We start from the raw sequence: 24,114 nt of genomic DNA, 5'->3' as shown, positions 1-24,114 counted from the left end.
AAGGAGGGCACTCAGTTTATTTATTAGTTGTCTATGGTTCCCAGAACCATAAGCACTGCTCCCCTTCATGAAGGACTTGACAAATAGATACAAGCCCAAGACAAAATTTCAGTCTTTCTGCACATATGCAGCAAAGAAGGTGGGCTACTGGAACCACATAGTCCAATATTTTAATCAACACAGTATCAGTAATTAGACAACTTGAGAGTGGGGCTGGAGATTGGTTTATTTGGACCCTTTTACCAAAAATGTGTTCCTCTGCCCCTGCTTTTGCATGATGGTATACTGTTGACACTGGGTTGGCCCAAAATACCATACCTGTTCTAAAACTTTCATCATGAACCACAAAATGCTACACAGAAAAGATCAATAAAGTGCTGTGGAACTTTATCTACCTGTTCTCGTTGCCGTTTTTCCTTCTTTTTAATGCCATCCTGAAAAAGAAAGAAATGGTTCAAATGCTTGTGCTCTTACGTTTCCACCTATTTCCACAAGGAAGGTTAGTACTCCAGTGGCAAACATGCCCGTAGAAAAAAAAATGTTAAAGGGTTTCAGTGGAAAGAAGTGAGGAAAGGATTGTAGGTTTATTTTTGTACTGACATTTTTTTTTTCGTGTCTGGCTGAACAAAAGCAGACCATGGGTGTTTATACCTCAATCATTTTCCTCCTTTCTTCTACAGGATTCACTTTCTTCACTGGCAGCAGTTGGGCCTGGATAAAAGTGAAACTGCATATTAGATGTGAATACACAGCACATTTCTTTTTCCAAATCTGAGGTGTAGCTCTGATTTTTATTATTATTAATGCTATTTTGTGAAGCAATGACAGAAGAATAAAGCATAGTTACTCACCTGTAGCAGGTGTTTTCTGAGGACACCAGGACTAGTATTCTCACATGTGGGTGGCATCATCCGATGGTGCCCCAGTGTAAACGCTACAAGCGTTCTATTACTTTAACAGGCTTTTGGCAAAATCCCACCATGCATGCACAAGTGCCTTCCCACTCAGTGAGAGCACGCGGGATCCACAGTACAATATCAAAGCAAAAGGAATGCCACTCCAAGGGGAGGTGAGAGGTTATGTGAGAATACTAGTCCTGCTGTCCTTGGAGAACACCTGCTACAGGTAAGTAACTATGTCTTCTCTGAGGACAAGCAAGACTTAGTTTCTCCCTTGTGGGAATCCCTAGCCACAAGGCTCACCGAAAACCACTCAAGGACAACAGGGACTTGCAATGGCAAGGTCAACCAGAAACCAATCAATCTGAAAGTATATACAGACATGTTGGGAAGGTTCAGCCTAGAGCAGAAACAAAAAAGGGTCTAGGAGGGTAGAATTGGATTCTAGATACCAAACAAATTCTGTAGGACTGTCTGACCAAACCTGTCACGCTGGGTATACTGCTCAAGGTAATAATGAGAGGTGAATGAGTAGACTGAAGGCCACATTGCAGCTCTGCAAATCTCCTCAATGGAGGCTGATCTCAAATGGGCTATCGACATGGCCATGGCTCTCATATTGTTAGCCATGATGTGACCATCAAGAGTCAACCCAGCCTGGGCATAAACAAAAGAAATTAAGTCTACTAACCAATTGGATAAAGTGCATTTACTGATGGATGCCTTCATCCTGTTTGGGTCAAAAGAAACAAAAAAGCTTGGTGGACTGTCAGTAGGCTTTAGTTTGCTCCAAATAGAAGGGCAAGGCTTGCCTGCAGTCCAAGCTGTGCAGTGCACTTTCTCCAAGATGGGCATGAGGTTGTGGGAATAATGTTGGAAGAACTGATTAAGATAGAACTACAACACCACCTTAGGAAGAGAACTACTCTTTTAGGATGAAACCGTTTGTAAGGTGGATCCACTACTAGGGCCTGAAGCTCAATGACTCTGTGAGCTGAAGTGACCGCCACCAAAAAGAAGACCTTCTAGGTCAGATATTTCAGATGACCAGAGTCAAGTGGCTCAAAACGGGCTTTCATCATCTGGGTGAGGATGGCCACCCATGACAGACTGGGAAGTTTGATAGGTGGCTTTGCCAACCACAAAACTCTAAAAATAAACAAGAGGCTGTACAGAGATGGGTTTACATCCTGCACAGTGATAAGCACCAATTGCACTGAGGTGAACCCTTACAGAGTTGATTTTCAGACCAGACTCAGAAAGATGTAGGAGGTATTCAATCAGGTTTTGTGTAAGAGAACTGAGAGGATCTAGCGCCCTGCCCTCACACCAGACAGCTCACCTCCTCCATTTTAAAAGTGCAACACCTCTTGGTGGAATCTTTCCTGGAAGCCAGCAGGACTTTGGACACAACCTCAGACAACTGCAGAGATGCAAATTCTATGCTCTCAACATCCAGGCCGTGAGAACTAGGAACTGGAGATTGGGATGCAGAAAAGACCCTTCATTCTGCATGATGAGGGTTGGAAAACAGTCCAAAACCTCCACAATTTTTCGAAGGACAAGTCCAGAAGAGGAAATAAGATCTGCCTCCGCCAATAAGGCACGATGAGAATCATGGTCCCCAAATTGTGCTCGAGTTTCAGTAAAGCTTTCCCTAGGAGAGGAATGGGGGGATATACATACAGGAGGCCCTCCCCCCAGGAAGCAGCATCCGACACTAGTCTGTCGTGTGCCTGAAGCAATACTGAGGGACCTTGAGAGGTGTGGCAAAAAGATCCATCGAGGGAGGTGCCCTAGTCTTGGAAGATCTCTCAGGCAATACCCATACTGAGAGATCACTCATGCAGTTGCGTCACCTTGTTCAGATTGTCCACCAGACTGTTTTCTTTACCCACCAGGTAAGTTGTCCAGAGCATCGTGCTCTGGCTGATGGCCCACTGCCACATCCTGACCACCTCCTGACACAAGGGGTAGGATCCCGTATACCCCTGCTTGTTGATGTAGTACATGGCAACCTGTCTGTTTGAATTAAAACAATTTGGTTCATCAGCCAATCTCTGGAACGCTCTAAAGGCTTTCAGATTGCCTGTGCCTCTAGGAGGTTGATTTGGAGCTTCGTCTCCTAAGCAGACCAGGTCCCCTAGGTGTGAAGCCTGTCTACACTGACCCCCTCCCATCCTAAGGCAGATGCATCCGTAGTCAGAACTTTCTGGGGCAGAGGAATTTTGAATGGGAGTTCAAGGGTCAAACTGGGCCAAATCATTCACCAGAGAAGCAACTGGGATAATTCTGGAGTGACCGTGATGACATCCACAAGGTTCCTGTGGCCTGACAACACTGGGAAGCAAGAGCCCACTGGATATTCCTTAAATGGAGGTGTGCCATGGGAGTGACAAGTGCTGTGGAGGCCTTGTGGTCCATCAGCTTCAACATCTGTCAAACTATGAACTGCTAGTTTATTTATTTAGATTTTGCTCACACCTTTTTCAGTAGTAGCTCAAGGGGAGTTACATTCAGGTACACTGGATATTTCTCTGTCCCAGGAGGGCTCACAATCTTGGTTTGTACCTGAGGCAATGGAGGGTTAAGTGACTTGCCCAAGATCACAAGGAGCAGCAGTGGGATTTGAACCGGCCACCTAAACTTGAGTGGCAGTGGCAACGAGGGCATCTGCCCCTGCCGGAGGCAGGTAGGCTTGAGCCCAAATAGTGACTAGCAGGTCTCTAAATGTACTCCAATTGCTGAACTGGGAGTAGATGGGGTAGCTGATAACGAACCCTGGTAACTCCAACACCTGAACAGTTCTCTACATGAACTACCGAGGTCCTTCCTTTGATGTGCTCTTGACCAGCCAATTGTCCAAGTAGGGAAAAACATGAACTCCAAGTCTGCCTAGCGACACTGTGATGGCAGTGAAGCATTTTGTGAATACTCTAGGAGCAGACACAAAGCAAAACGGCACACAATACTAGTAGTGGTATTTACCCACCCAAAATCTGAGATACTTCCTGGGACATGGAAGTATCTGAATATGGGTATAGGCATCCTTTAAGTCCAGAGAGCATAGATAATTGTTTTTCTGAATCATATGGAGAAGAGTGCCTAGGGAAATCATCCTTAACTTCTCTCTGGCCAGATAGTTGTTCAGGTTCCTTAGGTCTAAGATGGGATGGAATTCCCCCCCCCCCCCCCTCCAATCTTTCTGGGAATGAGAAAGTACTTGGAAAAGAATCCATCCCTTCTTCCCCTGGTGGAATGGGTTCAAGTACATAGGCCATTAGAAGGGAGAAGTTTTCTTCTGTGAGCAATTCCCAGTGCTGAGAGCTAAGGTGTGACACTCTTGGTGTGGGAATTTGGAGGATTTTGTAGCCAGATGAAAACATAACCCACCAGATTATTTGGAGAACCTACCAGTCAGAGTTACAAGAGGCCACCTTTCCCGGGAAAAATGTAGCTCCCTCCAACTGGTAGGTTGTTAGGGACAGCTACTTTTAAGGTGGCTTAAGGCAGCTATGCTCTCCTGGATCCAGTCAAAAGCTCACCTCCTGCTTAGATTGGGGAGCCAGCTGCTTTTGAGGGTGCTGCTGTCTAGGACGGGAGCACCAGGGCTGGTTCTGCTGCTGAGGACATGAAGAAGTGGGTGAGCCTATGCTTTTGAAAGTAATAGGAAAACCTTTCTAAGTCCTCCAGAAAACTTCCAAGAAATGGAGGCACCAAGAGGTGGCAGGGGGACTTGGTGTCAACATGTTTCTTGATGAGGTCAGCGGCCTCCTCCACCTTGCTCTCAAAAAGATTGTACCCTCGGCATGGGACATTCGCCAACTTCCCCTGACCCGCAGGTTCTAGATATGAAACATATAGCCATGAGAGTCTACACATACCGATACCTAAAAGCGGAGAGTCTGAACCCCACATCAAAAGAGTTGAAAGTGCCCCTAACCAAATACTTTCCGCATTCCTTCTGCTTGGAGGCTAGCTAGCGAAGCTGTGTAGCCTGTTCCGCTGGGAGTGTCCACAAAGTCGAGCACAATGGACACCAGGTACTTCAAGTAAATGTTTGTGTGCAGCTGATAGATCTGGAAGCGGGAGATAAGCATTGAGGCCTAACAAACCTTCCTCCCAAAAGAATCCAGTGCCCCAGCCTCTCTGCCTGGGTGAGCCAAGGCATAAAAGCCTTGGAACTCCTAGCTCTTTTGAGAGTGGATTCAACCCAGTTGGAAAACTGGGCATTCTCAAATCCAGGACCCTTTTGAACTCTATAAATAGAATCTGTCCTTCTAGGGATCAGATGCACAAAGAGAAAGGTCTCCCAGTTCTTCATCTGTGCATCCTGGAGGCCACTGTAGATGGGCACTGTCACAGCTTCTTTAGGAGGAAAATACTAGAGAGAACCATGCCACAATACAAGTAAATCATTCATACAGAATCCTCAAATTACATGCATCACAGAGCACTATACATTGATTTACAGACTAATAAGTAAAGTAGGTATTATCAATTCCCACTGACACAGCAGCATAAATGCTCAAACTCACAAAAGAACAAATACAGAATATGGAAAGCCAGTGGTGATCAATGTGCACAACAGAACTGAAGAGATCTTAGCTTTTCCTTGCCACATCAAGTTGCTGAAAAATGTACTAAAGTAAGCAAACCATACTTTAAAACAGACTAAAAGCTATCAACAACACAGAGCCACTCTGTGCGCTGCACAGCTGCCCCCACCTGTCTATGTCTGACCGGCACCTTCTTCTCATGGAACTTCTTGGCTGTATCCCCAGATTTCCTCATGGATAAAGGCACTCCATATTTAGCAGCAGGTTTGGTAATTTTCTGAGCAGGGGCTGCAGCTCCCATGATTTGTCCTGGAGCAGGCCGCTTTGCTACAAAAAAAGGATACTGTGAATAAATAAAAATGTTTTCAAGAAATATCATTTCAGCTGTTTAGAGCATTAAAAAAAAAAAAGCCTTCTTAGATATTCCAGCAAATCACCTGAGGCAACAGAAAAAGTGAACCTTGTGCCAACAACTGACAGGAAACACATTTACATGTTTGTATGAAAGCTGTGCTCACTGTTTGGTTGTAAAAAACTAAGCTCAAAAGGAGTGGACTCTGCAGGACTGGTAGAACTGACATCACCAGAGTCAAGGGTGAACAGCAAGATGAAGGAAAGTGGTCAGGAAGGGAAGGGAAATGGGACTTGATATACCGCCTTTCTGTGGTATTTTCCAACTACATTCAAAGCGGTTTACATATATGCAGGTACTTATTTTGTACCTGGGGCAATGGAGGGTTAAGTGACTTGCCCACATCAAGGAAGAGACTTCCGGTGGGCATGCATGGGGAATAGACGTGCCTAAGGGAGCTCCGTGATTCCCATCCCAAAAATCCCTTCCGAGATCTTATAACAGGCTCGCATGAGGCAAAGAGTGTAGAATCTTACAGAGGATGACGTGTGAGATTGCCAGGAGTATGCCAAAGCAGATAAACCCAAGTCAGCTACTTCAATTAAAGCACTATACACAGCAAAGGCTTCTAAGGCCTTGAAAGATACTACGGTGGCAGGAAGTAATGGAAGTGAAAGCCCATAGTCTGTGCCAGCTCCCTTGGGGCCACCTACCATTGCACCAGATATGTGGCAAAGAATTCTGCATGAAATTCAGTCCTCCAAAGCTGAAATTGCAGATTTAGTGGTGGCGCATTTAGAGGAGAAAATGACTGTGATAAATGCTTGTGTGGATGCGGCAGAGGCACGCCTCATAGATTTGGAAGAAGCAGCAGCGGGGGACTGGAGTGAGCGGGCTTGGCTATTACAGCGGTTGGATCAAGAGAACCATAGCAGAAGGTCGAATATCAGAATCGTGAGGGTACAGGAAGAAAGAGAAAGCGTTTCTCCTGTGGCATATGTGCATTAACTTTTACTTTCCTGCTTTCCAGATCCTCCTGTATCTCTGCCCTATGAGCTTGAGTGGGCCCATAGAGAGCTGAGGCCACGTCGGAACTCACCGACTGCTCTGTTATCCTGATGCGGAACATAGTCTTCGCAAAGCTAGGCAAGATAAGATGACTACCTATGATAACATGGAGGTCCAAGTTTTCCCTGACCTCAAACTTGAAACCATACGCAAGTGAAAGAATTGTGGGGCTATAAAAAGGACTTACGAGACAAAGAGGGGAAGGGAATATCCTTATTTGTTAAACTGTACAGCGCTGCGTAACCCTAGTAGCGCTTTAGAAATGTTAAGTAGTAGTAGTATAATCAAAAGGGATGCCCAAATTTTGCTGAGGATGTCCTCACAAAACGTCCCAGTGGAGGGGCGGGGAAATCCGTATTATCGCTCCTGTTCACTCTTGCTATCGAGATGCTGGCATAGGGTATTCGGTGTAATCAGTTGATAGAGCCAATTGTTGATGGGGAGCACGAGCACAAAATTCTGTTGTATGCTGATGTCATCTTGCTTTTTATTAGGAATCCTAAGACTTCGTTGTCCCCCTTGTTGGAGGAATTGCATGAGTTTTCTGCTCATTCTGGCTACATAATTAATAAAGATAAGACAGAGATCCTATTAATACCCCACTTGCCGCACAGAGAGCTTTTCAGGAGCTGGGAGAGGGGTTAAAACCTTTGATACAAACAATAGCTTTCTCTGAAGTACTACCTACCTTTGGAAAGGGAGAGAAAAGGTTGCAAAGTACTGAGAATTTCAATAGCCGGCTCAAAGCCTGGTGTCACCAAGAAGGATTTAGGTACATAGGAGGATGGGGCAATACATGGAAAAACAAAAGACTATACTGTAACGATGAACTGCATCTCACTGTGGCAGGAAAAAAAATCCTTAAGGAGAAATTCAGACAATATATTTCTAGGCATTTAAACTAGAAGGCGGGGGTGGCATATGGAGGCAGTTTACTTCAAGTGGTCACCCCCAGCTAAAGCTAAAGGCAAGATGCGTTAGTAGAAAAGAACGCAATGAAAACAACAATCTTAGCAAATCACTTCTTACCAACACAGCAGGAAGTGAGACTAAACAAGAAACTAAACAGAAGATAAAAATTCCACTGAAATGTAGATGGAAAGCGATGACCACAAATGCTCGCAGTCTAAGCAATAAAGTTCATGACCTTCAAGCCCTGATGTTGGAGGCAGACTTAGACGTTGTTGCAATCACGGAGACAAGGCTCAATAGTTCCCATGAATGGGATGCAAACATACCAGGCTATAATCTATTTAGGAAGGATAGAGATGGTCGTAAAGGTGGAGGAGTAGCTCTGTATGTGAGAAATGATATTGCAGCGACTGAAATGACAGGGGCCTGGAGAAAGGAAGAAGCGATATGGATCATCTTAAAAAGAGATGATAGAACCTCTGTCCACGTGGGTGTTGTCTACGGACTTCCGACACAATCGGAACTAGATAAAGATCTGATCACAGATATTCAATAGTTGGGAAAGAAGAGAGAGGTGCTGTTGCTGGGCGATTTCAATCTGCCAGATGTAGATTGGAAGGCTCCATCTGCAGAATCGGAAAGAAGTAGAGAGATCGTGGATGCTTTTCAAAGTGCTCTGCTCAGACAAATGGTGATGGAACCCACGATGTATCTCAGGAAGAAAGGTTTTACTCTTTCAAGTTTCCACATGGTGTAGAACATCTTTTTCGTCGTGTTTTTCATGTGGGTATCAAGAGTGAGGTTTCAGTCAATGGTGACTCCAAGAATTTTCAATTTTTGTGAGACCGGAAGAGAACAGTATGGTGTGATTATGGCGTTAAAGTTTTTTGTGTTATGTTGTGAGGTGAGTACAAGACATTGTGTTTTTTCTGCGTTAAGTTTTAATTGGAATGCATCTGCCCAGGTGTGCATTATTTGGAGGCTTTGGTTGATCTCGTTGGTGATTTCAATTAGATCTTGTTTGAATGGGATGTAGATTGTGACGTCATCTGCATAAATGTAGGTATCATCATTAGGTTAAACAATGTTGGTGAGAGAGGGGATCCCTGGGGGACTCCACATTCAGGTTTCCATGGTGGTGATCTGTCCGCGTTCGTTGTTACTTGGTATGATCTTGTGGTCAAGAATCCTTTGAACCATTTGAGAACTGTGCCTCCTACTCCAAAGTATTCTAGTATATGTATTAGTATTTCATGGTTGACCATGTCAAAGGCACTGGACATGTTGAATTGCAGGAGGAGGATGTTGTTACCTGTCGCAATTGCTTGTTTGAATGAGTTCATTGCGGACACTAGTACGGTTTCAGTGCTGTGATTCGTCCGAAATCCTGATTGGGACTCGTGCAGAATTGAGTGTTTATATAGGTATTCAGTGAGTTGTTTTGTCACTATGACTTCCATGAGTTTGGTCATGAGTGGAATAGACGCTACTGGTTGGTAGTTAGTTAGGTCCATTGTACTTTTTTTAGTATCTTTCGGTAGCGGAGTGAGTAGGATGTTTCCTTTATCTCTAGGAAAGAGTCCATTTTGAAGCCTGTAGTTTATATGCTTCGTGAGGTCTGTTTTGAATTGTTGGGGTGCGGATCTTATTAGACTGTTAGGGCAGATGTCTAATTGGCATTGCGATTTGGCGTATTTTCCTAGCCAATATGAAATTTCTTTTGATGAGAGTGTGTCAAAGTCAGTCCATGATCAATCTGCTAGGCATTCTCCGGGTTTTGGGTCTAGACATTCAAGGATATTTGCGTAGTCTGTTGTGGTAGTGGGTATCATGAGTCGGACCTTTATGATTTTTTCGTTGAAGTAGTTCGCAAGGTTAGTTGCTGATGGGGTATCTGAGTTATTGGAGGTGACCTTGGTAGTATTTAGAAGATTGTTTACGAGTGAGAAGAGTTTGTGTGTATCCTTGTAGTTTGGTCCTATTTTGGTTTTGTACTAGGTCCTTTTCGTTTGTCTGATAGTGTATTTGTATTTTCTTTGTAGTTGTTTCCATTCTTTGTGTGTGTTTTCGTCTTTTTTCTTGCTCCATGCTCTTTCCAATCTTCTGACTTGTGTTTTTAGTTCTTTCAATTCTTCATTAAACCATGGTATTGAGTTTTTTCTATGTGAGGTTCTGGTTTGAAGGCTTCTGGCTGCTCTGTCCAACATGGAGTAGAAAAGAGTGCTTAGGTACTTACAAACCTTTTTTTGTTACTAATTTCAGATAATTACAATGTAAGCTTACCTGTAGATTGTCTCCGAATCAGCTGTCTAAAATGAGAAGTCAAGAACAAACTTGTGCTGGAGATGATGTTGACAAATCGGCACCGATACAATATGGTGGCACTGTTTGAAAATTAATGAATTTTGGAAACAAGTGAGAGCTACAATGCAACAAGGAATGGAGGTGGAGATCACTTCTGACCCAAAGTTGTTCCTGATGGCAATACCACTCTGTCCCTCAATATGGAATAAGTTACACCTACATGTTTCTATTGTTGACAGCATAAATAGGGGCTGGAAGAAACTGGAAACATAAAGGGAAACTGAATCTGAATGAACGGTATGAGGTTTGGAAAGGAATGATGAAATTGATAAACTAATGAAAACAGGGGGACTCTGCACTGTTTCCAGGAAGTCTGGGTGTCTATGATAGAATCAGAACCCCGAAGGCTCATTGATACTCTATAAGCTGTTGCTAAATAACATACACCCTATCTTTTGGGCTATTAGGAAAGATTCATTATAATGGACATAGATGTGTTGTTAAAATTATTTAATGAGTGGGTGGACTTTAAATTATGAGAGGACTGTTGGGGGTAGAGGTTTACATATACAAATTTCCATAAGAACATAAGAATAGCCATACTCGATCAGACAAATGGTCCATCTAGCCCAGTATCCTGTTTCCCACAGTGGCCAATCCAGGTCACAAGTACCTGGCAGAAATCCAATTAGTAGCACTGAAGAATGGGTATCTTACTGCCCAGATCCTAACTCAAGTTGGTGTTGTCTAGCTAATTTGGTCTCAACTTTTAGGGGTCAAAACGTTGGATAGAAAGGTGAAGGCTAAGATGACTGTAGCATATATCTGTTCTTTTACATTGGAATGGTGTATGATATGCTGCTGTACTATGCTGTTTTGTACTTTCACTGGATATTCAATAAAAGTTTAAAAAACAAAACAAAAAAACAAGTGTCGATATGGGACATTTGTGTCTTTCACAACTTACGTTCTGATGACAACCACCTCCCTGTGACCCACTCAACCCCTCAACCTGAGTCAGCAGAATCACTGGATACCTGATATCTCTTAAGATCTGCTAGATTGGTTATTTGCTTGTTGCTGAACATTACTGTGTTACTGTTTAACCTTGTCCTATATTAACAACACTTCTTGTGGATCTCATCTTCTGTGGTATTTGCTTTAATGACTATACCTGACCAGCAAACCCTATTTCAAGCTGCTAGTTATCCAGAACATCTGCTTCCACAGCCAGTTGACATTGATGGTTGTGATATCGATGATTGGGGACTTACTGTTCTAGAACTTTTCCTCACCTTCTTTTTATGTACCTTGACTTTGTTTTTTTGCTATTATCCTTTGTTTGTTTGCAAGGCCTTACTTTTATGGCTTGCCTACACTCTTTTAAATTATGCAACCTCAATCTTTTCAACAACAGTGCCATGACCCTGATAATATAAAGTTATTATTATTATTAGCATTTGTATAGCGCTACCAGACGCACGCAGCGCTGAACACCTGACACAAAGAGACAGTCCCTGCTCAAAAGAGCTTACAATCTAAGTAATACAAACAAACAAGTTCATTGCTATTTACATACTTTTTATTCTATTCTGCCTACTAGCTATAATTTTGTAGATTCTGGAACAAAAAGGATTTATTTCTAACTGACTTTGTACTGCTTATCTGCCTATATGCCCCAGACAGGATTACAACTTTGGAAAATATACTACTTGATCGACAATATTTAAGGTTTATTAGAATTCTGGGGTGTGTCGTTGGACTATCAATTTTTTTCTTCATTGTAATAGCGATTTTATCTATTTTAGAAAAATATCATTTCATCTCATAGACACTTAGCTTTGCACTGATTATAGATTTGAACTGATTATTGTTACAAAACATTATCAGATGCCTTGTCCTTCTTGTATATTTTTCTGTGTGCTACTACTTGTCATTGCAGCTATTTTTTTATTCATTGATTACTTATGCGTTATATTGCTGTTTAGATTGTATATTTACAGAACTTTTAATTAACGGTCTTTCACTTTTTCTGTTACCTACTTATTAGCATTGCCTTATAGTGCTGTATGCCTCATCTAAATGAGATATTTGCCTTGTTTTGGGACCCAGGCCCTGATGATGATCCTTCTTGGGATCCGATAACAAGATTTTGGAGGTTGTGTGAACCTTTGCTTGATGTCTGCACCACTGGTCCAGGAACTGTGATTATTGCAGAAGGGGACGCATTCTATGGATACATAAGAGTCAGAGTTGAGCAAGGAAATATTTTATTACCCCGGACTCAAACGGGGGAATTAGTAGCATTTTGGCTCATTACATACAAGCTCCAAGACGGTCAATGGGAACCTTTATACTGTCTAATGAAGAGAGGGACCAGAACTATTGAACTATTTGAGTTTTTTAGAGTACCGGGCAGACCATATTTCTCTGACATAGGGGCTATAGCCATCCCACATTCTCACACCTGAACTTATCTTCTCCTAAGGCACAGATAGAAGAACATTCCACTATGTATATTTTACTAATGTTACGTTTTCTTTTCTGTCTTCACCACCTAGCTTATTTCAGTAGTACCTGGACCATAGATTATAGTGTTTACGATGGGAAAGATAGTGTGTATGCTGATACTTCTTACCCTGTCACGACTGCGCTACGACATGAAGTTACCAAAGAGACAATTACCTTGCAATTTGACATTTGTAGCATTGCCCACTGTGGGAACTTGGAATGGCAACGCCATTACTCCAAGTTTCCTGTTAATGTGTGTACCTACTCGGAACGAATGTATCCAAATTAGTTTAACAATCCTTGTTATGATTGGGCCATTGGTTTGTGATGGTATACTGGCCCCTGTAATTGGCCTGATGCATCCCATATGACGTGGAAATCCCCCATACGAAAACAAATTTCTATATACGAGCCATATGTTAATCGCGGAACCTGTGATTTAGGACACTGTAATCCGTTGGTCCTTACATTTCAGGGAATTGATATAGACATGAACCGTACCTACGTTGTAGGTATAGATGTGACTAATAGAGATCCCATGGGCCGCTTTCGAGTTTTTGTCACTCGCCCTAATCCTTCCTCTCCCCGTAAGCTTATCCCTGGTACAGATCCTGAGAACGCCTTGGTACCACAGGCCCCAGAGGATATAAAAATTCCCATTCAGGTTCTTAACATTACCAATCTCAGAGACACCTTTGCTATCAAGACTGGTTATGGTGATATCAATTTATAGCTCGACTGGGTTAGATACACCATGCATAGCTTAAACCTATCAGACTGCTATGTTTGTTCTGCCCCTCGCCATTAGCCAGTCATTTTTCCTTTTTCTTTGAATTTCAGACACGACTACAATGGAGCCATGTGTATGCTACAACTATTTCATGGCAATAAGTCTGATGATACGGCTTGTACTTCCCTTGCATTGATGTTCCCTGAAATTCCCAAAGGCAAAGTTAGAGTACCTCCTGTATTCAGGACACCTAAGAAAACCAACAAATTTGAAACTTGTATAAGACGAAAAAAAGTGACAAACCCCTATGATGTTAGACATCTCTTCCTTTATGTAACACTAGCGTAACTGCCAGTGGTGCTTTGGACTTTTCTGATTTTTCTACTCCCCGCGCAGATGTGTGGTGGTATTGTGGAAACAGAACATTATATCCAACTCTACCCCATAACTTGGAAGGACAGTGTGCTGTGGTTCAATTGGTAATACCAATTACCATAGCAACGCTACATAATAACCAACTAAGTCCACTCAGACAGAAGTATTCCCATTGATAATCCTGGAGGATCTTTTGATTCCGGAGTATATATTGATTCTATAGGAGTTCCCAGTGGGGGGTGCCAGATGAGTTCAAAGCACGAAATCAGATCCTGGCAGGGTTAGAGTCTGTAATTTTTTGGTGGTCTACCATTAACAAAAATGTCGACTGGATCAATTACATTTACTACAATCAGCAACGATTTATCAATTTTACCAGAGATGCTGTCAAAGGCATTGCTGAACAATTGGATGCTACCAGCCGCATGGCTTGGGAAAATAGATTAGTCCTTGATATGATCTTGGCACATGAGGGTGGCGTTTGTACCATGTTGAAAGGTCAGTGTTGTACTTTCATTCCTAATAACACTGCTCCTGACAGCACTATTACCAGGGCCTTACAAGGGCTTTCTAGTTTATCTGATGCACTTGCTGAAAATTCTGGGGTTGATACCTCCTGGACAAGTTGGTTCGATAGTACTTTTGGTAAATGGAAGCATTTCATTCTGTCATGTTTAACCACTTTCCTCATTGTTGTTGCTGTTTTTGTACTCCTTGGGTGTTGTATAATCCCTTGTATTAGGAGACTAGTGGAACGCTTAATTGAACCTGCCCTCAGTAAGGTGATCCTACAGGTCAATATGTTTTGTATGAGAGGATGGTGTGCGGCGTTGCACCTCCTAAGACTTCTACCATTGATGAGGCCTTGGACCATGTAACCGTTACTGGTATTGCTGTTGATGACTATATTGAAAGCAAACTGTAAATACATTCTTGCTTTGTCATCTTCCCTTCTAATCATGTTTCATATACAAAAGGGTAACATTTGTAAGCCCAACTGTATACTCTCTTAAGGAATCTACCATAAGGTTTCTACCATATCCTCTTGCTGCATTTTGCCTAACACCTGTACTGTATAATTGCTGCTCTAACTTTTGACTACACTCACCCCTGGTTTAATACCTGTTTTAATACCTTTCTTGTACATGAGACTTATTGCTCCCCACTGGAATAGTTGGGATTTAGCAGGAGTCCAGTACTTGTGAAGCCCTTACTCTCGAAGGCCTTCAAGGGGGGAGCTGTAGACAATTATGAGTAAAGCTAGGCCTCACAGTACAGGTCATGAGGGCAAGTCACTGAGAAGCTAGTTAACAAGTGTAACACTGAATCTCATGTCCTTTTCTGCTTATGAAAGAGCAAAATGAGCTGACATGGCGAAATAATAGAAATATGCTTTACAGGAGAATATGGTTTATAACTTTGCTAAACTAAGGGGAATTTTCTGTTAACCTCTGGTAACCATGGAAGCAGATGGGTGGAGAAACAGAAATATGGTTACTGGGAAGATGATTTCGCAAACCAGAATGACTTTGCTGATGTTAAGTAAAAATGACTTTGCTGATGTTAAGTAAAAATGCTATAAAATGATGAATCTGCAATTATAATTTGATGAACCTGTAACCCCAATGAAATATGCTATGACATGATGATTGTGTATTTCCAATGATAAGTATATGGGCCATGAAGTTATAAAAGTTAGAGTCATGAACCAAAGTAGCCAGAGAATTAATGTCAGTGGTCACGTTTGTGTCCCAGTTAGTCTCTCATATAAGAATTGATCATATTACTCAGCCTATCTGATTATATCCTGTATCCTTGCTTGGTATCCTGTATCCTTGCTTGGTAAGTGAAATAAATAATTATTCTCATATATCTGTAGCCTTCTGAATCTTTTTGTCTCCTCACTTATTGGGTGATAAGTACATTATTGTCTGGAGTGGTGGACACCCTAGCCGATGGGTAATTAGTAGTTTATTACTTGGGGAGGGCAAAAAGATATTACACAAGAGATTAGAGAAACAAGGATCTCAGTCATAGAGAAACAAGAGAACATCTGGACATCAGGCAGAGCAGAAAAACAGATAATGTGGAACTTGTGGTTTTCAATTTGCTGTCATACCCCACCTTTCTAAAAATACATCCAGAAAAATAAATGTCAGTTGCAGTGAATTAGCTGAAAATAATCCTACATTCTAGAAAGGGGAGAAGCCACTTAACCTTTAGTCTTGTTCTAATTGCCAATTAAGAAGTTATTATCTGTACAAACGTTTTTTTGCAGTTCTTACTACTTTAATATCTCAAACATTAGAGAGAAGATTTTCTGAATATAATTTCTTCCTTACCTGGAGCAGCAGGAGCACCACTCTTAGGCTGAAGTACTGACTGCCCGAACTCCTCTGCAAAACACTTAAAGAATAGAAATATATACTCATCTTCACAAACAAATACCGTACCGTTTCTAATAAACACCTACCTCCAATATTCCCCCCCTCCCCCTGCTTCAGAACCCAAAAACCACAGCAAAAAAATTTTTCTTCAAAACAAATCAAGATTCCCCCAATAATCACCCATCCCCCTCCTCCAGCACTGCTCTCTTCCACCCTCCACCCAACCATGATGACTGACTCTTTATTCTGACTTAATCTCAAGGTTATGGGATTGGGCCAGCGCAGGGCCTTGAGCATGCACACATGCTCCAGGTCCAGAACGTGTGCAGATGCTCCAGGTCCTGAGCATGCCAGCACAACCTTGAGAGATGAGGTAAGAATAGAGATTCAGTCATTGAAGGGCGGGGGGGGGGGGGGGGAGGAGGTAAAGGGTGGAAGGTGGAGGACAGCAATGCCAGTTATCGCAGGGGGGAAGGGTGGATGAGAGAAATGGTCAGCACTGCGAGCAGAAGTGGAGAAAAGAAATGGTGCCACAATTACTAACCTACCCTAGACTCCAAGAAAAACAAAACATTGTTTCTAATAATAGTCTGGGAGCTTATTAGAAACAATATTGTAAATAACAAGCAAAATCAGAAAGGACTTGACATTGGCTTATTATAAGTTTGTCTTTAGATTCTCAGGTTAGCCAAGGCTATAAAACTAGCAGCAGTATTCATGGTTCCTAAAGAGGAAGAAAATAGTTATGCAGCATAAACTTAAAGTTCTGCGTAATGCATATGTGTACTGAATTCCAGAAAGAACCACACAGAATAACTCAGAACCAGAGGATTCTCACTGTAATGGCTGAGCTAGATGGGAGGAGGTTAGCAATGAAGAAAAAATTCCAGGCTGCTGCAAATGAAGGATCCTGTGTCATTATCCAAATTGAAGTTGGCACCGAGTGAACTGGAAACAAGACATATGGCAATTTGCATAAATGTTTATTATACTAGCATTTACATATGTAAATGCTAGCATGCTGCTTAAATGTTATTCAAGAAATACCTACTTAACTTAGCAGGTATTTGGAAGGAGAACATTCATAGGACTGGAGAATGGGTGGGAACTAGAGGTTACCACTTAACACATTTAACTTCAGAGTAGTTTAAGTTAACCAGGTAGCTGTAGCAGGTGCTCACCCTTAAACCAGCTCTATGAATGGCTCAAGTGATGCCTAAATGTTGGACACACTGATATCCAGTTAGGCTAGTAGTCTAAGAAGGAACATAGACTCCTACATTCTTTTATAGAATATGTGGTACTCTGCTATAGAACTGAATGTTTCCTAGGTATTAAAGGTCATTTCTGAATAACACCCATATGGTTAATCTGGTATAGTAGGCTGTATACATACATACACTCAATACCCAAATCATCAACAACTTTGTAAGTTTATATGAAAGCCATTTAGTTACCTGAATTCTAAAAAAAAAAAAACCAAAACTGATTATATACCATTCAAAACAGCATCTGACTGTCCTACAAACTTAACAAATACTTTAAATGTATGTAGTACAGTGTCTTGTTATAGGTTGCATACAACAGATGAACTTGATATAATACACTGAAAAATACAGCCACTGCTCTCTACATTTTCTCTAATACACCCACATCCTACTGAACAACAACCACTGACCTCTACCAACCAGCTCAAGAAATTCAAAACTTTCACTTGTTGCAAGATCAATCCACATATAAATGTAATCACCCACTATATGGGGATTACTGAGAGAGTAAGGGCCCCTATTACTAAGCCGCGTTAAGCCCGACTACCGTGTGGCTCTTGCAGTAATTTCATTTTTGGCGCATGTCCACTATGTGCGTCTGCAAAATATTTTTTTTCTGGCGCGCAGTGGCATCTAACGCGTGTAGGTCATTATCGCCCAAATTCTTTACCACTAGGACAATGGCCGGCGGTAAGGTCTGAGACCCAAAATGGACGCGTGGCAATTTTGATGTTGCTGCATGTCCATTTTTATGGAAATAATAATAATTTTTAAAAAAGAGGCCTTTTTTACAGGCGCGCTGAAAAATAATTCTGTGCACGCCCAAAATCCGCACCTACACTACCGTAGGCCACTTTTTACCGCGGCATAGTAAAAGGACCCATAAGTTCCCTAGAGTCTGGGGGAAGTGATTTGGAGATCCCTGGGTGGGAGGAAGCATGAAATAATGTGCAGAGAAATAGCGCCCTGGTACTGAAGTATGACAGAGGTGGAGGACTTTGGAAGGAGATAAAGCTAAGGTTATGCCTTGTAGGGGGTCTTTGGTTGCCTACAGGTTTAAGCTGCCCACACTGTCCCCTGCCATTGACCAGGAGAAGGGAAAGGGGAATCCTAGAAAGCAGAGCGATCCTTTGGCTGTAAGAGGCCGGTTGTGGCTCCATAAAGTGGCAATCAGGAGTGGAGTGTGCTATGGGTAGGTAGAAGAAGGCAATAGTAGCTAGAATAAACGTGGGTAACCTAATACATGAAAACAGGCTCTAGCATAGGCAATTCAAAACAGCAAATGCACTGTCTTAACAGGATTGAGTTAGGAGAAAAGCCCTCAGAAACCTGAAGACACAATGTCTTTTGGTTTTGAACACTGTGACACGGCTGATTAAATGTCTCCAGTGTTTGGTTTCAATCATAGGGCACAGAAACTCCAGGCTGTATCTCAATGGTATTAATGTTTGAGCAATTCCAGTTATTTCTCATTGATTTATTTGCTCTACAGCAGTTAGACTTTATGCATCTCTTCATTAATGTATGAAAGATTTTAGAGAAAGCACTTAGCTTAAAGCTCCAGCAATGATTCTGAGTTCGACGGGGCCACCGTTTCACACTTTGAAGGCTTCGTCAGGAACTAGTGCTGGTATTTGTGCGGTATCTGTGAAAGAAACAAGTGAGTCAACGCTAGAAATAATTCTAGAAGGTCACGCAGGCTGTAACAACAAACCCTAGCTAAACTTGCTTTCAGTCGCTCAACTATGTTCTCAAAATGGCGTCAGCAACGTCACACGCCATAGCTAATCAATTATATATGTTTCTCCTGTGGTGTGAATCACGCCACAAGTCATCTCCAATAAGTTGTGTGAGTTCCTCCTTCTTCTCTTAAAGGAACATCAGCGCCTGATTTCAGGTTTTCAATAAAAGATGTGCCAGTCAATCGAGCTATTAAGGCCCCGAGGTTCAATTGATTTAAGGTCAAAGATCCATCTTGCTTCTTTTTTTTGCAGGATCAGTTTTCTATTACCTCCTCTTCTTAATGTGTCTACTTTATCGACTGCACAGCATTTCAAATCCAAAGGTATGTTTCATTTTGAGACAATGTTCCACTAGTGGCTCTTTAATAGCCTGCCTTTTAATGTTTGATTTGTGTTCCAGTAGTCTTACTTTCAAGGATCGTGTTGTCATTCAAATATAAACTTCTGAACATGGACATGTGATGGAATAGATCATGTGATCAGATAAGCAGTTGGTAAATTGCTGTAATGTATATGGTTTATCTGTGGCTTTATTATAGAAGGTTTTAGTCTGTGATGTGTTGCGACATATGGATCATGTGCTACATTTGTAGTGTCCTAATGTGGTTATTTTCTTTGGAGCAATGTCATTCTCCGCAGGGATCTTTGACCTTAAATCAATTGAACCTTGGGGCCTTAATAGCTTGATTGACTGGCATATCTTTTATTGAAAACCTGAAATCAAGCGTTGATGTTCCTTTAAGAGAAGAAGGAGGAACTCACACAACTTATTGGAGATGACTTGTGGCGTGATTCACACCACAGGAGAAACATATATAATTGATTAGCTATGGCATGCGACGTTGCTGACGCCATTTTGAGAACATAGTTGAGCGACTGAAAGCAAGTTTAGCTAGGGTTTGTTGTTACAGCCTGCACGACATTCTAGAATTATTTCTAGCGTTGACTCACTTGTTTCTTTCACAGATACCGCACAAATACCAGCACTAGTTCTTGACGAAGCCTTCAAAGTATGAAACGGTGGCCCCGTCGAACTCGGAATCATTGCTGGAGCTTTAAGCTAAGTACTTTCTCTAAAATCTTTCATACAATACTGAAGAGATGCATAGACTCTAGCTGCTGTAGAGCACGTAAATCAATGAGAAACAACTGGAATTGCTCAAACATTAATACCATTGAGATACAGCCTGGAGTTTTTATGCCCTATGATTGAAACCAAACACTGGAGACATTTAATCAGCCGTGCCACAGTGTTCAAAAACAAAAGACATTGTGTCTTCAGGTTTCTGAGGGCTTTTCTCCTAACTCAATCCTGTTTTGAATTGCCTATGCTAGAGCCTGTTTTCATGTATTATGTAGAGGAAGGCCCAGCCCGGGAGCAGGGGACTGGAGATAGAAAGAGCTTGTCCCAGGACCAGGGTGGATCCAGAGTGGGTGGGGTTACCGCTGGAGGAGGGTCAGACTAAGGGGGTCTGAGTCCGATACAGAGAATTTATACTGTGAGAAGAAATAGTGAAGATACTTACCTGTAGCATGTATTCTATGAGGACAGCAGGCAGATTATTCTCACAACTGGGTCAACGTCCCCGTCAGCCCGGGAACTGGCATTTGCACAATAGGTAAAAAGAAAAAGGAAAAAAAAAAAAAAAACTTTTCCAGAGCCTTCTGGCACGTCTGCAGTGTGCACCGCACATGAGCAGCCTGATTTCCAGCCCGTCGCAAGACCACGCCCTTGAGTTAAGTTCTAAGGCATAAAGAAATAACTCCAAGGGGAGGTGAGCGGGATTGTGAGAACAATTAGCCTACTGATCTCGAAGAATACCTGCTACAGGAAAGTATCTTCGCTTTCTCTGAAGACAAGGAGGCTGGATTATACTCACAACTGAGGTATCCCTAGCATCCAGGCTCACGCAAAACAATGAACACTGGTCAATTGAGCCTCACAACAATGAGGACAAAACAGAGATTAACCTGAAACTACATACAACTAGATGAGTGTGCAGCCTGGAACAGAATAAAACGGGCCTAGGTAGGTGGAGTTGGATTCTAAACCCCAAACAAATTCTGCAGCACTGACTGCCCAAACCAACTGTCGCATCGGGTTTCCTGCTCAAGGCAGTAGTGTGATGTGAATGTGTGGACTGAAGACCACATTGCAGCCTTGCAAATCTCTTCAATGGAGGCTGACTTTAAGTAAGCCACCAACATGGCCATGGCTCTGACATTATGAGAAGTGACATTGCCCCCCACAGCCAACCCCGCTTGGGCATAAGTGAAGGATATGCAATCTGCTAGCCCACTGGAGATTGTGCATTTTCCGATGGCGACTCCCCTCTTGTTGGGATCAAAAGAAACAAACAACTGCTCTCTTGCAGTTCAAGGTGTGCAAGCTGCTTTCGCCACGGTGGGTATGAGGATGGGAAAAAAATGTTGGCAAGACAATCGACTGGTTCAGATGAAACTCCAACACCATCTTCGGCAGGAACTTAGGGTGCGTGTGGATGACTACTTTGTTGTGATAAACCTTAGTATAATAAGGTGCATCGATTACTAGGGCCTGAAGCTCACTGACCCTACAAGCTGAAGTAACAACCACCAATAAAATGACCTTCCAGGTCAAGTACTTCAGATGGCAGGAATTCAGTGGCTCACAAGGAGCTTTCATCAGCTGGATGAGAACGACGTTGAGATCCCATGACACTGGTGGAGGTCTGACTGGGAGCTTTGACAAGAGTAAACCTCTCATGAAATGAACTAAAGGCTATCCAGAGATGGGCTCACCTTCTACACGCTGGGTCTGTGTAGGACAAGAAAGAGAGAATCTACAGCCTTGCTATCACACCAGATGGCAAACCTCCTCCATTTGAAAGAGTAACACCTCTCAGTGGAATTTTTTCTGAAAGCAAGCAAGACCCAGGAGACATCCTCTTAAAGACCCAAGGAAGCAAATTCTAAACTCTCAACATTCAGGCTGTAAGAGTCAGAGACTGAAGGATGGGATGTAGAAGCAACCCCACTTTCTGAGTGATGAGGGTTGGAAAACACTCCAATCTCCACGGTTTCTCGGAAGACAACTCCAGAAGAAGAGGGAACCAAATCTGACATGGCCAGTAGGGTGCAATCAGGATCATGGTTCTGCGGTCTTTCTTCAGTTTCAACAAAGTCTTCCCTACTAGAGGTATGGGAGGATATGCATACAGAAAGCCTGTTCCCCAATGTAGGAGAAAGGCATCTGATGATAGTCTATCATGGACCTGAAGCCTGGAACAGAACTGAGAGACCTTGTGATTGACTTGAGTGGCAAAAAGATCCACTGAGGGGGTGCCCCACACTCGGAAGATCTTGCGGGTGACGCCCATATTCAGCGATCACTCGTGAGGTTGCATTACCATGCTCAGCCTGTCGGCCAGACTGTTGTTTAAGCCTGCCAGATAAGTGGCTTGGAGAAACATGCCATGACGATGTGCCCAAAGCCACATCTGGATGGCTTCCTGACACCTGCCCCCTGCTTGTTGGTGTAGTACATCGCAACCTGATTATCTTGATTCAAACAGACAATTTGGTTGAGCAGCCAATCTCTGAAAGCCATCAAAGCGTTCCAGATCGCTTGTAACTCCAGGAGGTTGATCTGAAGACCTGTTCCCTGGAAGGACCATGCTCCTTGAGTGCGAAGCCCATCTACATGAGCACCCCACCCCAGGAGGGATGCATCTGTCGTCAGCACTTTCTGTGGCTGAAGAATTTGGAATGATCGTCCCATGGTCAAATTGGGCCGGATTGTCCACCACTGAAGAGAGTTGCGAAAGTCTGTGGACAGTCAGATAACATCTTCCAGATTCTCCGTAGCTTGACACCACTGAAAAGCTAGGGTCCACTGAGCGGATCTCATATGTAGATATACCATAGGTGTTACATGAACTGTGGAGGCCATGTGCCCCAAGAGTCTCAACATCTGCCGAGCTGTAACCTACTAAGACACTCGAACTGCGGACACCAAGGACAGAAGGTTGTCTGCCTGTGTCTTGGGGAGATAAGCCCGAGCTGTCTTCGTGTCCAGTAGTGCTCCAATGAACTCCAATTTTTGAACAGGAGTGAGGTGGGACTTAGTGTAATTTATTACGAACCCTAGTAGCTCTAGCACCTGAATAGTCACCCACATGGACTCCAGAGCACCGTCCTACGAGGTGCTCTTCACCAGCCAATCATCGAGATAAGGGAACAAATGCACTCCCAGCCTATGTAGCGACACTGCAATTACTGCTAGGTACCTTGTAAACACTCTGGGCGCAGACACCAGGCCAAAGGGTAGTATGCGGTACTGAAAGTGCTGCGTTCCCAGTCGAAACCGAAGATACTTCCTGTGAGCTGAGAGTATCGGAATGTGATTGTAAGCATCCTTTAAGTCCAGAGAGCATAGCCAATCATTTTCCTGAATCATGGGAAGAAGGGTGCCCAGGGAAACTATCCTGAACTTTTCTTGGACTAGGAATTTGTTCAGGGCCCTTAGGTTGTGATAAAGTCACCTCCAGGATAGTTGGGTTAAGGCGGTTTCAGTCTGAAATACAAGTCCCAGAAGGCATTGCAGGCAAGGAGCCAGAGGGTGAGATGAAGAACCCGGACTGGACTCCTAGCTGCAATCAGGGAAGACATGGGTGTAAGCTGGCAGGTTGTGTAGAGTGGCTGCCACTAGGCGGAAAAAGAGTTAGGAAACCCTGTGTGCAGGAGCTCATCATGGGTCTCATTAGTTTAATGCTCAACTCAGCTGGTTTGGGTGTGAGGAAGCTAATGGAAGGAGAATGATTGGTGGTGGTAGCTGAAGCCGGGGATTGATTAGGCAGGGGGGAAGGAGTCCCAGCAGTGGAGTTCAGTTCAGGAGAGAAAAAGTTTGCAGGCTGAAAATCCTTGGGCAGGGAGGTCCCTAAAGTACTGAAGCAGGCTGAAATTCCTTGGGTGAGACGAAGTCCCAAAAGTATTGAATTCACTGTGAAGCTGAGGAAGGGGAAAACC

The 24,114-nt window shown here is 42.9% G+C and overlaps 1 protein-coding gene across 4 annotated transcripts in view; it reads right to left on the bottom strand.

The window, feature by feature from the left end:
• The window catches only part of NEK1 (NIMA related kinase 1), a 335,744-nt gene that overhangs the window by 203,002 nt on the left and 108,628 nt on the right, over window positions 1–24,114 (bottom strand). For 3 of the 4 annotated variants that reach the window (XM_030191560.1, XM_030191562.1, XM_030191563.1), the window contains 4 exons: window positions 16,053–16,116; window positions 5,628–5,785; window positions 652–711; window positions 396–434 (listed from right to left, as the gene is read on the bottom strand). In XM_030191560.1, the coding sequence (XP_030047420.1) occupies window positions 396–434; window positions 652–711; window positions 5,628–5,785; window positions 16,053–16,116 (321 nt within the window). The remainder of the gene's footprint in view (window positions 1–395; window positions 435–651; window positions 712–5,627; window positions 5,786–16,052; window positions 16,117–24,114) is intronic. The other variant, XM_030191561.1, reaches the window with a different exon arrangement.

The sequence above is a fragment of the Microcaecilia unicolor genome, chromosome 2 (genome assembly GCF_901765095.1).
Source record: "Microcaecilia unicolor chromosome 2, aMicUni1.1, whole genome shotgun sequence".
Lineage (NCBI taxonomy): Eukaryota > Metazoa > Chordata > Amphibia > Gymnophiona > Siphonopidae > Microcaecilia > Microcaecilia unicolor.
The sequence above is the reverse complement of the archived record's forward strand: the minus strand, read 5'-3'. Positions and strand labels throughout refer to the sequence as shown.